The sequence below is a fragment of the Rana temporaria genome, chromosome 7 (genome assembly GCF_905171775.1).
Source record: "Rana temporaria chromosome 7, aRanTem1.1, whole genome shotgun sequence".
In the NCBI taxonomy this organism is placed as follows: domain Eukaryota; kingdom Metazoa; phylum Chordata; class Amphibia; order Anura; family Ranidae; genus Rana; species Rana temporaria.
The window spans coordinates 162,981,590-162,998,900 of NC_053495.1; the positions used below are offsets into that span (position 1 = coordinate 162,981,590).

A 17,311-nucleotide genomic window follows, 5' to 3' on the forward strand; every position below is an offset into this window, starting at 1 on the left:
CCAACTCTGGTCTGGGTTTTGTTGCTAAAAAATATGTGTAAAAAAAAACCCCGTAAGTGGGTACTGCATTCAGATCGCTTTTTAGAGAGTATTTGCCATCCGGGTTTTTTTTCAACTCCAGTCCGGGTTTTTATTAAAAAAATACAGTATCTCACAATTGTGAGAACACCCCTCACATTTTTGTAAATATTTTATTATATCTTTTCATTTGACAACACTGAAGAAATTACACTTTGCTACAATGTAAAGTAGTAAGTGTACAGCTAGGGTGACCACGTGTCCCGGATTGCCGGGACAGTCCCGCATTTTGCCGGTCTGTCCAGGGCATCTTCATTCCAGCACAATACAGTGTCCCGGAATGAAACTGACACAGCCACCCCCCCCCCCCTCGGTCCAATCTGATGCCCCCAAAAAAGGCTGCCACATCACCGCTTTACTCAATGATAGTACTTGTCCTGGCCGGGAATGCCTGGAGGAGCACAATCCCCGCCCCCTGTTTGTGATTGGAGAAATCATAAATCCTGCCTCTTGTGTCCAATCACTGTGCTGTGATTCGTTACAGCACAAGCTGATTTTTGGGAAGGGAGGTGTCCCTGAATTGTAGTTTGGAAATGTGGTCACCCTATGTACAGCTTGTATAACAGTGTCAATTTGCTATCCCCTCAAAATAACTGAGCACACAGCCATTAATGTCTAAACCACTGGCAACAAAAGTGAGTACACCCCTAAGTGAAAATGTCCAAATTGGGCCCAACACTTGTTAGTGTTACAAGGTCTCTGGTGTGAATGGAGAGCAGGTGCGTTAAATTTGGTCTTATCACTCTTACTCTCTCATACTGGTCACTCAAAGTTTAACATGGCACCTCATGGCAAAGAGCTCTCTGAGATCTGAAAAAAAGAAGTGTTGCTCTACATAAAGATGGGTTTTTTTAGCAACAAAAGAGATGTTGAAAACAAGTGACAATAATTTTCTTAAAAAACGTATTTTACTTTATTTATATTGTGGTATCAAAAGATAGATACAATGTAAAAGGAAAAAATATGTGCGCTACCCAAAAACAAAAATAAGTGTAACAAAGAATGAACCCTGAATGGGAGTGAAACAGCTACACAGGAATGTGACAAAACTCAGACAAATGTGGATGGTAATGTAGCGCTACGTGTGAGCCAAAAAGCAATGGCTGTATGCACCTAATGGGGTGTGACCATATATTGTGACACAAAGGATGTAATGGCAAAAATTGCACCACAACAAAATGTGAAATTAAAATCAATAAAGTGAACAATATAAACAACAATGTAATGTAGTGTCCATAAACAATAACATGATGAAGATATCATGAGATGGTGAGGAACTTCCCAACAGAAATCTTCAAATATGACGTGGAATACATATGCGCTTACCGCAACTGTTGGACCCAAATGTCGTACGACAGTGGATCGATCGAGCTTGGAATGTCCCACAGAGATGTCACCGGAAGTACAGAAGGAAATGGAGTCTACCTCCTAGGTAGTCAGATGTCTTCAACCCAGGAAAGGGCCACCGACTACTTCAATACTGAAGATACTAGTAAACCTTGGGTATGGCAATCATAAAAGATCCTCCAAGCATCCAAACACTATCTGGTTCAGGTAAGTGAGAACCCTGGCATGGGTACTGGAAACCAACTAGAGAAGGCTCAAAAAAACCTTATCTTCCACAAATTCATGTAAAGAGAAGAAAAAAATGGGGGCTCCAAAGGTGTAGGTCATAAAGAGGTTTTAATGAAAAAAACAATATACATAATAAAATATAAAAAAAGGTAATCACAATTCATAAGTATTAAAAGCAATATGGAGAGCAAAATGCATGGCCCACGGGTATGCAGTAAGCGCATATGTATTCCACCTCATATTTGAAGATTTCTGTTGGGAAGTTCCTCACCATCTCATGACATCTTCATCGTTTTATTATTTATGGACACTACATTACATTGTTGTTTATATTGTTCACTTTATTGATTTTAATTTCACATTTTGTTGTGGTGCAATTTTTGCCATTACATCCTTTGTGTCACAATATATGGTCACACCCCATTAGGTGTATACAGCCATTGCTTTTTGGCTCACACATAGCGCTACATTACCATCCTCAAAAGATAGATAGACATGATACATAGGAGTCATAAAAAGTATTTCTGGCCTTGACATAAAATCATATCTCGTCAACAATAAGATAACTGCACATATACTCAGGTTAACCACTTATCGACTGTCTCATGTACATATACGATGGCAGTTTAAAGATGGATATCTCGGTAACAGCAGCAGCTGCTGCCACAACCAAGACATCCATCTTTTCAGCAGCCGGTTCTCTAAACTATAATAGTGGTCTCTGCGGCGGATTCCCCGCAAAATCACTGTTATCGGTGGCGGGAGAGGGGCCCCCTCTCGCCACTCTCTCGCGCCCTCTGCCGCTTACCGGAGCCGTCCGTAGCGGTGGAGGCGATCGGGACCTGTCAGTGGCTGGGTATGGATTTGAGTGAGGGCAAGATGGCCCCCACCCATCTCCATACCATAGCAGGGCGGAAGCGACGTCAAAACGTCACTTCCGCCCATACGTCTTAAAGGGACAATTTTTTGTTGTCATTTTTTCAAATGACAATTATTTTTTTTATCGCATTTAAGCCCAAATATGACATCTGAGGTCTTTTTGACCCCAGATCTCATATTTAAGAGGACCTGTCATGCTTTTTTCTATTGCATGGAATGTTTACATTCCTTGTAATAGGAATAAAAGCGACCCAATTATTATTTTTTTTTTAAAACCTTCAGAAGAAAGATTAAAACCCATCTCTTCTGAGGTCAAGGGGTTCCTTGCCTATGAAAATGGAAACAGCGCCCAGAGGCGATTCAGTTCGCATGTGTTGCGCTTTACAAGTTTCTCACTCACTCACTCACTCACTAAAACTGTTTTAAAACCAATAAAATAAAGTAAAATAAATAAGAAAAAAACAATATTTTTTTTAAAGCGCCCCATCCCGACGAGCTCACACGCAGAAGCGAACGCATATGTGAGAAGCCCCCACATATGAAAATGGTGTTCAAACCACGCATGTGAGGTATTGCCCCAATCGTCACAGTGAGAGCAATAATTCTAGCCTAAAGCCCCATACACACCATCAGATTATCTGCAGATTTTTGTCTTCAGATTTACCAAAACCATGTAGTACAAGGGCCTGCCTGATTGCATACAAATTGAAACTCTTAAGGTTTGACCTCATATTATATGGTTTTGGTAAATCTGAAGACAAAAATCTGCAGATAATCTGATGGTGTGTATGGGGCTCTAGACCTCCTCTAACTCAAAACATGTAACCTATAGATTTTTTTAAACGTCGCCTATGGAGATTTTTAAGGGTAAAAGTTTGACGCCATTCCACAAGCAGGCGCAATTTTGAAGTAGTGACATGTTGGGTATCAATTTACTTGGTGTAACATTATATTTCACAATATAAAAACAAATTGGGCTAACTTTACTATTGTCTTATTTTTTGTCTTGTAAGACTACTGCGCAAATACGATGTGACAAAAAGTATTGCAATGACCGCCATTTTATTCTGTAGGGTGTTAGGAAAAAAATGTATAATGTTTGGGGGTTCCAATTAATTTTCTAGCAAAAAAAAACTTTTTTTAACATGTAAACACAGAGTCTAACAAAACAGGCTTGGTCCTTAAGTGGTTAAGTATAAAACCATAAAGATTTATGTGAAATTTCGCAGTAGACCCTACGCGTTTCGACCTATTAGGGTTAAAGTCTTCTTCAGAGAATTTATTCTAAGCGAAAAAAGATTTAAAAGATTTATGAGTTACATTATGTATAGCTATATCATAGTTTTTTATGTTCATTATGTTTTGTTGTAATGAAGTTGGCTGTGTATATTTACCAATTCCTGACGAGAAAGTTAGACCTCATGGCCAGATAAATTGCGGCTCATTTAAAAACACTCCACACCCTGGTGATCCTGAGGCATCTTTACACTTTTCTCACGTCCTCCACGGCAGAAGTCCCACCCCCACACGACTTGCAAGGAGTTACCCCTTTGTAGGACCAGGGGAATGGGGGTGGGGGGGAGAAAGGAAAGGGAGGGGGGCCCCAAGGGCACCTGTGATTATCTAAATACCAAAACTTAAAAAGATTTAATTTAATTCATGCTGACCCCAGTGTTGGAAAAAAGACAGAGTGGTGCATGTACAAAAATAGCAATATGATATCAATTTAATGTAATTGTCTTAATAGGAATACAACCAATATGTGTTATATACACGCACACACATGTCCCAGCCGTGTTATTTTATTGTGTCTATGTATCTTGAAATAATTTATTTATCAAAGTTGAGCATGGTCTCAATTTGATATCTAATATTGTGGGTCAGTTTAAGGCCAGGGCGTGCGCACAAAGATCCACATAATTCGTTTTTGTTATTAGTCAATTAATTGATAGAAAATCTGGTAAGATCTACTGATACGCCGTTGTACTTTAAAATTTCCCGCATCGTATCGTTGTTTTGAATCCTCAAAACAAGATACGACGATCCACGAACGTACGTGCGGCCGTCGCATTTTCTAATGTCGTCTGTAGTCGGCTTTTTCCGGCATATAGTTAAAGATGGTATTTTGCGGCGTATAGGTAGACTTGCCATGTTAAGTATGGCCGTCGTTCCCACGTCGAAATTTGAATTTTTTTTTTTTGCGTAAGTCGTCCGTGAATAGGGATGGACGTAACTCACGTCTAAGTTAAAAAAATGACGTCCTAGCGACGTCATTTAGCGCAATGCATGGTGGGAAATTTCGCAACGACGCATGCGCAGTTCATTCGGCGCGGGGACCCGCTTCATTTAAATGAAACCCTCCCCCAACCCGCCCAATTTCAAATCCGCCGCCAGAAATACACTACGCCGCGCCGTTCTACATGTATGTGGATCTGGCCCTCAGTGATTAATTAATTTTTCACTTTTTCCTCAACAGGAAATGACGTGGGAACAAGCAGGGTGCGGGCTCCTCCAGCCAACTAGATGACATGCTACATCCTTAACGTGGAGACACCACAGATGCGGATGTCCCACAATGGGTGTAGGAGCATGGCGTTGATGTACAGGTGGCCCTGCCCATTTGAAAGGCAGGGAGGAAGGGACAGCAAGGGTAAACCTCCCCACCTTTCTCTACGTCTTTCTTTTTTTTCCACTTTTTCTTACCTTTGTCGTTTCTCTCACCTTTTCTCACTCTCTTCTCCCCTTTTTGCACCCCTGCCCTTACTCCCATAGACCTCATTATATGACATTGATATTTTTTATATACTCATACTCTCAGATTATAATTCGTGTATTTTTCAATGGACTTAGATATATATATATATTTTTGTTATAGTTGTCGTGGTATATATGGCCAATGGGGCACATCAAGGGACTCTATTTCTTTGCCATGTCCACTTTCCGCCTGACCTCCGTTTGGCTGCTGGGGGCCCTACTCCTTCAGCTCCCAGTTGGAGCACCTTTTGTTGTCACCATTGGGAATCAGTCCTTAGGAACAATTGACCAAATTGTAAGTATGGGGTTCCCTATATAGGCCCCCTGCTTCTTCTCTAACCACAACCATTACTGTATGCTATATTATTATTGATATTTATCTCATAGATACCCTGCACATGCATCAACTTCTGAGGAAGCGAGCAGAGATTGCAAAACGTGTCGAGTATACAGCTGTATATGCATACTTTGTACTTCCATCAATGTATCAACGTTTATGGTTGTAAGCTATTTTCTTCATGATGGTTTTATGCCTATGCTTATTTGTGATGATGTATTTGCAATTTCAAATAAACTCTGAGACTAGTTTACTCGTTATGAACTCCATGATCACCTCATTTAAAGTCCCATGGGCTAAGTTTGTTTTGTTGTATGTAATTAGGGTTGGAGGTGTGTTATTTTAAGAAGCAGTACCCGTTTCTTTTTCTTTTTTTTGCTGGACTTTCTTGGGCGCCCTAACGCCTTCTTCACAAATGCAGTAAAAATAATTTTTATGGGATAAAGTTCATTTTCATGGCAAAGAAGGACTTTGCAATTTATTGCAATTCATCTCATCACTCTTCTTGTACAAAGAGTTTTATTGAAAAAGAGACATCAATAAACAAAAACAAATACAAAGAGAAAAATAAAGATAAAACAGCGGTGGACACACCATAAGCTATCAATCATCAGAACAGATAGTCCGTAAACCTGAGAGTAATCCGGCTTCCAGGGGTCCAAGGCGAATCCTGAGGACCGGCAATAAAACGTTCTCATGAGAGGTGGCCTGCTAAATTAACCTAATGATGGCTTAGGTAACATGCCGGCTAACACGCCGGAGTAACTATAGAACTTAAAAGCAAAGTTGCTATACAATACGCAACAGTACAAAAAAAATAAAAATTTTTAAGATAGTACATAAAATAACAGAAAAAACACAAAAAAATCAAAATTCTAGCAGGCACATAGCAGAGGATATCTGTTTTTCAAAGTATAAAACAAATAATGCATCCCGCGTCCAGGGCCGACAGGACCGAGCCTGAGGGCCCAAGCCGCATAGAAAGGGAGGTTTGAAAAGAAAGAAAGTCAACTAGATAAGGCGCATGAGCAAATGGCAATAAAGAGAAAGAGGAAAAGAAATAGAGAAAATTAAATAGAAAAAAGAAAGAGAGAAAAATAGAAGGAAAGAAAGAAAAAAAGAAAGAAAGAAAGGAAGAGAAAAAAAAGGGGGGGTCCACGGGGCGGGGGGAACAGAGACCTATCAAAGAGAAAGTAGTGTTGGATTAAATCGTGAAGGGTGGTTGTTAGCCACCCAGGGTTGCCACACCCTGAGAAATTTATCGTGGGTATCTGCTAACACAGCAGTGAGTTTCTCATTTACCATAATATCATTAATGCAGTTTTTAACTGCTTCAAAACTGAGAACCGGGGTCTTCCAGGCCCTTGCAATGATCAACTTAGTTGCAGTAAAAACATGCGCCGCCAGCTGGCGTTCAGGGCGGAGAAGCTCCGTGATCGGTTTCCATAAGAGGGCCTCAAAAGGGTCCTTCTTTAGGTTGGTATCAAAGAGGTTGCGGAGCAACGCATAGACTCTAACCCACAGTCTGCATACCCTGGGACAGGTCCACCAGATGTGTGCCATAGTACCCTCCTGGGAGCATCCACGGAAACACAAGAGAGAATAAGAAGGTATAAAACTCGCCAGTCTGGCCGGGGTATAGTACCACCTATAGAACACTTTATAAGCATTCTCCTGAAAGAGGACGTTAGTAGAGCATTTAGACAATGCCACGGTCATAGCCTGCCAATCTTCCGGATCGAGTTGCCTCCCCAGTTCAGCCTCCCACTGAAGGTGGTAAGGTCTCAAGGGTGGTCTCCTAGAGTTGATAATTGCTGTATAAATGAGAGATATCAGTCCCGGGGAATGGGGGCGCGATCTACATAAGCTTTCAAAGGGAGTCATGGTATAGGGGGTAGGTTGTGATCTAATTAGGCTCTGGAGGAAATGTCGAAGTTGTAAGTAACTATAGTATTCCCTAAGGGGAATATCATGGGAGGAACGTAAAAGTGAATACGAAATAATCTTGGTTGGGGAGAGCATAGAATGAACGTCTACAAAGCCATGTTCAGTCCACCATGCAAACTGTAAGGGATTATCCCGACCTGGTGGGAATAACGGGTTATGAAGGAGACGAAGTAACGGCAGATGTGGAGAGATCAGACCCGCAGAATACTTAACCGCGTCCCACAACCTAAGGGAATGGGCCAGACAAGGGCCTATAGAGGACGGGCGATGCGCTCGAGGGAGCCATGGAAGAGAGGCTAGAGGTGTTGGGTGAGAGTCCACCAAGTCAAAAGTAGCCCACAGTGGCATTTGCTGTTTCTCATGAAGGCGAGACAGCGGAGCGATACCCGCCGCGGTATAGTAAGCATGCAAATTAGGAACCGAGAGGCCACCGTTAATTCTGCGTGCAAAAAGCACTTGCCTCTTAATCCTGGGCCTCTTGGGGCCCCAGATAAACTGCATAACTTTACGTTGGTGAATTCTAAGGATGTGAGAGGGTACCTGAACAGGTAAAACCCGAAAAAAATAAAGCAATTTCGGAAGATAGGTCATACGTACCGTCGCCACCCTCCCGAACCAAGAGAGCGGAAGAGTGGACCAAGAAGTGAGCATAGCTGTCAGCTTGCCAAACAAAGAAGGAAAGTTGGCTTGATAGAGTTCGGAATACTTCGGGGTAAGCTTAATCCCTAAGTAGGGTAACGAGGTCATCCACTGAAAAGGAAACGCAGACCGTAAAGAATCTAACTCCGAGGGGCAAATATTGATAGACATTGCCTTCGACTTTGCCTGGTTGACAGCTAAGCCCGAGAGCAAGGCGAAAGAATCCAAAAGTGACAGTAAGTTGGGGAGAGAAATTCTGGGTTTGGTGATGGTCAACAGAATGTCATCTGCAAATAATGACAATTTGTGCGAGGTACCCGCTCATCACTCTTCATACCATTCTGGATATATACAAATTACCATCATAAAAAACGGGGGCAGCAGACTTTGTGAGAAATAATATTTGTGTCATTCTCAAAACTTTTGGCCATGGCTGTACTTAGATCACCCAGGGGGGAATGTTTTTTTCTCAACAAAAGTGGAGTTACGCTTTTAATATAATTTTTAGGGTTAACATACATTTTGAAGCTGGGTTGTGGTAATAAAAAAACACCCCTATTCTGCTATCACATGCCAACTAGTCATATTCTAGATTTAATTGCAGGGAACTAGAAAGAGGGGCACCTATTAGTTCACTTGGAGAGCTCATGTTCATTGTGTATGGGCTCTTACCTAAGGTGACCAGATTTCGGGGACATATTTTTTCTTTACTAGTAATGGCAACAATCAGCAAATCTCTGCCCGTCGCCGCCCGCCTCACAGCCTCTCAAGTCTTACTCTCTGGGCCCCGGCTACTACTGGATGGGGAGCGGAGGAAGATCACTCCACCAGGGAAGGCAAGGAGATAGGCAGGTGGCTGGCCAGGTTTTGAGCCAAGGCAGAAGAACATGCGAGCGAAGCTGCATGGGCATGCGCCCGAAACTGAAGAAATATTCCCTCCACTCCGACCAGCACATGATCATCAGAAAGGGGCACAGATAATGGGAAAAATACAACCCCCCTATGCTAGTAGGCACGGCGGATCGGGGGTGTGTAATTAAAAAAAAAATATTTTAATTCTGCACTGATTGTCTTTGAAATTGCCCCTGCCCCCTATTAAATCCAATCTGGGAACAAAACCAGGGACAGACTTGGTCCGGGGACAGTGTCCTCAATCAGGGGACTGTCCCCTGAAACTGGGGATGTCTGGTCACCCTACTCTTACCCCCTTAAAATACTCAAAACCAAATCAAGAGGATCTTACTTTTATCAACAAGCAGAAAGCATAATGGCATTGTAGGGAATATGTATTACAGCAACAACATAAAGTTCTCTAGAGGAGTTTAAATCGCCCAAGCAAATTTGCAGTTTCTTAAATCTGGAGTTAGCCTTAGTTTGGGCAAATAGGGGCAGGCCCTAGGCTCTAAAAAACAAAACAAAAAGCATATTATTCCTTCTCTGTCTGCTATGTACCTGTATAGCACAGCAGGTATAAACTATCATAAGAGTATGAGCATCACTTCAGGAAACTTTTAAGAGGTAAACGGATGTTATATACTGTATGTGTTTCAGGGATGCATTTATAGTTTGGCCTGAAATTGCCATTCAAGACTGCAACATGTCCAGTACTGGCAAAAAGGACATCCAGTGTCATTGTTAAAAGAAGTCTGTAATAGCTGTAGTACTGTTTTTTAATGTTGTTCTAACAGATTGTATCTGTCATTAGGAAAGCAAGTCTAAATGTTCTAATTTCTTGGCTTGCTCCAATCATCTGGGATGGAATATATAATTTAAAAACGTTAAATGAGCAACACAAGGACACCAGGATAGGACTGTTTGTATTTGCTGTGAAAAAGTAAGTATGAGTAAATATACTGGTTTTGAGAGATAGGGCTGCTTTTCGACATATCCTCTAAGGCCCCATACACACGATAGAATCCATCCGCTGAAAAATCCCAGCGAATGGGTTTCAGCGGATAGATCCTATGGTGTGTACACTCCAGCGGATCTGTTTCCGCGGATATTTATCCCCTGGGATGGATTTCCAGCAGATAAATATTTGATGACATGCTATCAAATCTATCCGCTGGAATCCATCCCAACGGATGGATCCGCTGGTCTGTATAGACTCACCGGATCCATCCGTCCGAAGGGATCCCCCGCATGCGTCATAATGATTCGATGCATGCGTGGAATTCCTTATATGACAGCGTCGCGCACGTCGCCGCATCATAATCGCGGCGACGGCGCGACACGTCATCGCCAGAGGATTTCGGCGCGGATTTCAATTGCAATGGTTAGTACACTCCATCGCATGGAAATCCGCACAAATCCTCGAGAGGATTTATCCGCGGAAACGGTCCGCTGGACCGTATTCGCGGATAAATCCTCTTGTGTGTATGGGGCCTAAGGCCTTGTACACACGGTCGGTCCAAACCGATCAAACCGGACTGAAGTTCAGTTTCATCGGTCCAAACCGACCGTGTGTGGGCCCCATCGGTCCGTTGTCCTTCGGTCACAAAATTTAGAACTTGCTTTAAAATTCGACCGATGGACGCCAAACCGATCGGTCTAAACCGATGGTTAGTACGCAAAAGCATCGGTTCCAAACCCACGCATGCTCAGAATCAAGTCGACGCATGCTTGGAAGCAATTTTCTCTGCACGTCGTTGTGTTTTACGTCACTGCGTTGAACTGATGGTGTGTAGGCACATCATACCATCAGACCATCAGCCTTCAGTCCGTTTTCATCGGATGGACTGATCGTGTGTACAGTGTTGAACAATTAAGTGTTGAACAATTACAATTAAGCAATATAAGAAAAGCAATGTAAAAAGTTAACTGTAATTGTAAAATTCAGATGTTTTTGTTATAATTTAAAGCTGTATTATACCCAAAACAATAATTATATATATATAAATATCGCAGCTTACCAATCATTCCAAATGCAATCTTATTTTGATCAGATTATTAAATTGCCTGGTGGAAACAGAGGTATGATCAATAACTTGCTATACAATCGTATCCTCCAACTATCCATTGATATAAAAAAAACATAAAAAAGGAAACTAATCAACACACAGTTGATTTTTTTCTAGTGAAATTCAGAAAACAGCCTCTGAACGATGTGCAAAATGTTCTGACCAATGTGTATACATTGTTCTTACTAATATTATAATTCCCAAAATAAAGAACTTAAAATACATCTAAACCCATGAACAAAAATGTAATATATTGCTGTTTACCAGTCCTTAAAGGAGTTGTAAAGGAAAACAATTTTTTGCCTAAAATTTATGTCTGCAAGGTAGACAGACAGAATAGTGTAATGATTCTGTTAAAAAACGAGTAAATGCCTATTAAATTCCTTCATCTATATCACCTCTGGCGTTCTAGTTTCTGTTCTCTCATTCACTTCCTGGTTTGCGGCACTCGTTCATGTAAGAACTACATTTCCCAGTATGCATTGCGGCACACCCAGTAATTCACACCTCCTTGAAGTCTCTAACATGTAGAGAGCGTCCTGCCGCACAGATGTAGTTCCCAGGAGGGGGGGAGCACGTCACTGACCACCGCAGTAAAGCCTCCCTTCACGGTGGTGAGTAACAATCAGTCAAGCAGGAAGTGAACAGAGCAGAGAAGAAATAGAGCAACTTCTGACAAAAACGAACAATGAGGAAGTGAAAAGAGGAATGTCTGCAGGTAAAGGATGCTTATTCTGAATTTTTTTTTTTCCTTTACAACCCCTTTAAAAGAGAAGTATGGGAATTTGTTTCACCCATAATCATACTTACCTTGATGGATGCTGCATCTGTCCCCCGGCGTCTCTACACTGAGAACCGAGCAATCGAACATTGCAGATGGCTCCATTCTCTCGGCTCCCCCAGCAGAGAGCTGCTGCCTGCTAGTTAGCAGCTTTCCTGCTCTGCTCCTCCACGCTCATTGGAGCGCTGAGCTGTGGAGGGGCGGGCAGTGGCCATCTCAGGCTCTCAGAGGCTCGCTGAGAGGCTGAGACAGCTATCAGTCCAAGTGCCTGGCGGATCCAGACTCCCTGAGTGATGCGGTGCCTGGAATGATCTGTGTGACATTAGCAGAGAGTCAACTTCAGACTGCTCTCTGCTGAAAATGGGTCACAAGAGTGCAAAACGGACTCGATCTCAGGGAGGAGCCTGCGATCGAATCCGAGTGCATCGGATCGAGCTGAGGAAACAGCATACTGAGTGGCGTTTTCATGCTTTACTGAAAGCGGGGATTCGTGAGTGCATATGTCAATGCTCTGATTACATTTTTGATCTGTCATCGAATATTGCGCAATGAGGTTTTTTCTCTTTTCTTTCATGCAATCCCTGTCTGTGAGTGCCTGTATCATCTGATCACAGCGGTGGAGGGCTGGATTAGCATTCAGATTGAAGAGAGTGATTGTTTCCCTGCATGGAATCCTGCTAATCACTGTGCACTAATTAAGGACATATTAGTAATTCACAGTTTATGGAGTGTTCTCCCTGATTAGTTTTCTTTGTACGTTTATCACCTTTTAAGTTAATATTAGCGCATCTATATTTTATATGTTTCACTGTTTGGATTTGGTATCACTCAAGATAGCAGCTATATTATTTGGTTTTTTATTTAGGTGCACGTGGAATTGATTATTTAATTAGCGCTGTAGTATATTTTTCACATTACCTGCTAGTAACTTCCTGCCCTAGGGTGACAATTCTCACTCACTGTGCCATACAGTATATTTGGATAAATGTCATTCTACAACAGAAAGTGTTAGGACTACAGAAACCATCCTCCTCAGCTCTATAATATGGGGGAGGTGGTCTGTAGTCCACAAAGAAAAATGGGTACAATGCTACCTGATAAGAGTCAGTAGAGGCATAGTGCACAGGAAGTTTTTGGCTCACAATATTTTTGACAGAATTATCTGTATTTATTTGCACTTTTGGAACATTTATTACAAAACACTTTCAGTGCTATAGTATAGTTAACAGACCAAAGGTGGATAAATACAATTAATTCATTACTAGGATTTGCATACAGTACACTTTAACGACTTGCAGACCAGCAGCTTAACTATTACTGCTGGCCAATGGTTTTATTGTTCCACCACGACGTACATCGTGAAGGAACGTCCTGGTTTACAGGCACCCCCTGCATCAACCACAGCACCAGTTCGTCAGCAGGCTCACAGCCAATGATTTGGACTGTGAACCTGCTGATGGCTGTGGCCAATCACAGCACAGATTTGAGTACATTAGTAAACACAATCCAGATCTGGCAGTTTTTTTCTCTCCCTGATGTTCACTTGCCATTCTACCCTGAAATCAGGAAGAAAAGCCAGTCAGCCAGCCTTTGAGTAAAATAAGCATACATATGCTTGCTAGGCACACAGTTAACTCTTTGATTGCCCTCCTGGTCACCCCTGACACCCAGGCAGTGCCATTAGTACAGTGACAGTGTACAATAGTATCACTGATCTCTGTATTAGTGTCACTAGTGATGTCAGATAGTGTCAGACTTAGTTAGCGTCCCTCCCAGCCAGTGTCAGTTAGCGCCAGTTCCTGATTGCCCGCCACACTATCACAGTCACACTATAAGTCGCTGATCACTGCCATTACTAGTATAGTGTCTGTCCAGGTCTGTATTCTGTCACAATCAGAATTATACTAGTGTCCCTTATAATATTGTGACCCCAAAAACGCGGTGTTAGTAGGATCACTGACAGCATGTGCAGAATACATTTGGCCTACATTTACAAAGAAATTTCATTTTATTGGATATGTTTTATAACATTAAAAAAATAAGATATAAATGTTATTTTAGTACAGTGTTGCATAACTTGGTAATTGCCAGTTACAGTAGCACAGTGCCGTCGAGCAAAAAGTGGTTTGGTCATTATGGGGGTAAAACCTTCTGAAAGCCAAGTGGTTAATTTGAGGCACATAGGGCCAGATTCATGTAGAATCGCGGCGGCGTAACGTATCCTAGATACGTTACACCACCGCAATTTTTCACCAAGCACTTGCGATGAAAACTACGCCGGCGGGCCAATTTAAATGGGCGTGTGACATTTAAATTAGGCGCGCTCCCGCGCCGGACCTACTGCGCATGCTCCGTTTCTTAACTCCCGCCGTGCTTTGCGCGCCGTGACGTCATTTTTTTGAACGGCGACGCGCGTAGTGTACTTCCGTATTCCCGGACGGCTTACGCAAACGACGTTAAATTTTTAATTTCGACGCGGGAACGACGGCCATACTTTAGACAGCAATACACTTGCTGACTAAAGTTAGGGCACAAAAAAAAACGACTAACTTTGTGACGGGAAACTAGACTAGCGGCGACGTAGCGAACGCGAAAAACCGTTGTGGATCCGCCGTAACTCCTAATTTGCATACCCGACGCTGGTTTACGACGCAAACTCCCCCCAGCGGCGGCTGCGGTACTGCATCCTAAGATCCGACAGTGTAAAACAATTACACCTGTCGGATCTTAGGGATATCTATGCGTAACTGATTCTATGAATCAGTCGAATAGATAGAAACAGAGATACGACGGCGTATCAGGAGAAACGCAGTCGTATCTCATTTGTGAATCTGGCCCATAGCCTTTTGCACATCTCTGCAGCTCTCTGTTATGACAGCTTAAAAAAATGTATTGCTGGTTTCATTTGACCTGGTACTGATAATGTCATTTATTCATAAGTTTGATCAGTTAAATACAAAGGGAAAAGAAAACAGTTAATTGCAATCCATACAGCTTTATTTGACAATATCAGATTTTTTTTTGTGTTTAGAGTATTTTTTAACAATGGAACCTTTATTTCCAGGTATGTTCGGTTTCTTGGTCCATTCCTGGAAACAGCAGAACGTTTCTTTATGGTTGGCCACAACGTTACGTATTATGTTTTTACTGACAATGTCAAAAATGTATCTAAGCCCAAAATGGGTGAAGGTCGCAATCTGCAGTTGCATGAAGTGTCCGCTGACAAGCGATGGCAAGATGTGTCCATGCGACGAATGGAAATCCTGACCGCCATGACAAAAGAGCGGATGCCAAATGAGATTGACTACTTGGTATGTTCTGATGTGGACATGGTCTTTAATGACCATATGGGAGTGGAAATCCTTGGTGACCGATTTGCCACAATCCATCCAGGGTACTTTCTTGCTGATCCACAAGGATTTACATACGAGCGACGGCCCATTTCTGCAGCTTACATACCTTATGGTGAAGGGGACTTCTATTATATGGCAGCATTGTATGGTGGGAAGGTGGAAGAAATTTACAAACTTAGCACAGCTTGCCATAATGGAATCAAGGAGGACAAGAAAAAGAACATTGAAGCCGTTTGGCAGGAGGAGTCCCATCTCAACAGATATTTGGTATACAATAAACCTACCAAAGTACTTTCTCCAGAATATATTTGGGACACAAATTTGCCCAATGGTGACTTAATAAAAAGAAAGAGATTCTTAGCAGTACATAAAAACCATGCAGAAGTAAGAAACTAAAATGTTCTAACCAATTCACATTAAACCATGTGTATTAATTTATTGCCATTCTTTAGAATGAGGACCTTACTACAATGGACATAGCCTTTCTTCAGTTAATAATGAGCGTTTATTATGGTTCACTTATTATGGAAGCTTCATATCATACTTTGTTAAAAAAAAAGGTAATCAAGAATTTTACTACTGTTGCAATGAACCATTTTAATTTATTTGCAGTTTATTGCACAACAAAATTGATCTTGGTCCATAAATAATATTCAGTATACATGTGCCTTGGAATATAGTTGCACCACCTAGCTCCAGGTGTCAACCAGCTGTGGATACTTTTTTGTTGTCGAAGAAAAAGTACATATAATGAAGTTTTTTTTGATCAGTTTTATTATTAATGAAGAAGAAAAAAAAGTGGTTTGAACGTTAAACGTGATGTTGCAGCCTGGAAAATCAGATAATCAGCTAAGATAGAAATATCAAAAATAAATAGCATCCATGTATTGTAGAGAATAAACAAAGTGTCGCCGCACTGTTCAATTGATTTCATGCATTCCTAAATCACTAGCTACTAACCAAAGAGGCCACTGTTTTTACTGCAGTTGCAACAAACACCATCTAGGAGCCATTTTGGCCAAGTGTCTATTTCATTTGACATAAACTGGCCATGAAAGGATTGTAATTCAGGCAGTTCTGCAGGGACAAGTCCCTCTACTGATCAACGTCTCTTGACTGGGGCTGTTGGAAGTTTTTCATTCGATCAGCAGAGCCCACGCCAAGGCTCTCTGCGATCTGCAGTCCTAACTAAACTTTTGAAGTCTCCTCAATGGAGGCATGTAAAGACTAATGGGTAGATGGAGGACAGGTGACTAGGGGTGTGTCCCCGCCTCCACCTATGCTTGGTATTGTGGTGAAGAGCACTGGAAAAAAACGCATAATAGTATAAGGGTATCAGCAAAACGCATCTCCATCCCTATATGGTACAAAGAAAACTGGGGTTGGGACTTTAAATGAGGCGTATGAAAAACACACGCCTCCATCCCTATTGAATACAAAAAAAAGGGGGGGTTTTTGGGACTTTAAATGAGATGCGTTTTTAAACAAACAGTAGTATAAGTAAAATAGTAAACGTTTATAACCAGGCTCATACATACCAGGGTAAAATCGTGGCTTTTTGATTGAATATTTTCTTTATGCATTTATTTTTTTAAAGATATATGTAAATGTACAAAATAATTAAAGAAATATTTTTTGTGTTTAATGTTTTAAAAACGTTGTGGTTTCTTATTATACACAAGGGGAAGCCTTACAGAACACATGCATATATATTGTGTTTGCTGTTTAAACCATCGCTGAAATTACACTTTTAATTAATCACTTGGCAACCAGCCCATAGCCGAATGACGGCTACAGGGCAGTTGCTTAACTCTGGGAGGGCGTACATGGACGTCCTCCCAAAATCACGCGCCCTCTGGGGCGCGCACACAAAGTGTCCGTGACCGACGTGTCCAGAGGACTCGACGCATCGCGGATCACGGTAAATGGTCGCTGATAGCGGCCGTTTACCACGTGATCGCTCCGTCAAATGATGGGGCGATCACTTGTAAACAAACTGGCGTCATGT

General features: G+C 41.8%; 1 protein-coding gene across 1 annotated transcript in view; it reads left to right on the top strand.

Moving 5' to 3' along the window:
• LOC120946226 (histo-blood group ABO system transferase 2-like) overlaps positions 1–15,737 on the top strand; it is a 32,200-nt gene extending 16,463 nt beyond the window's left edge. Inside the window, exons 2-3 of the mRNA XM_040361049.1 lie at positions 9,898–10,043; positions 15,015–15,737. Of these exons, the coding sequence (XP_040216983.1) occupies positions 9,898–10,043; positions 15,015–15,699 (831 nt within the window). The 3' untranslated portion in view covers positions 15,700–15,737. The remainder of the gene's footprint in view (positions 1–9,897; positions 10,044–15,014) is intronic.
• Positions 15,738–17,311: the final 1,574 nt, after the last annotated feature.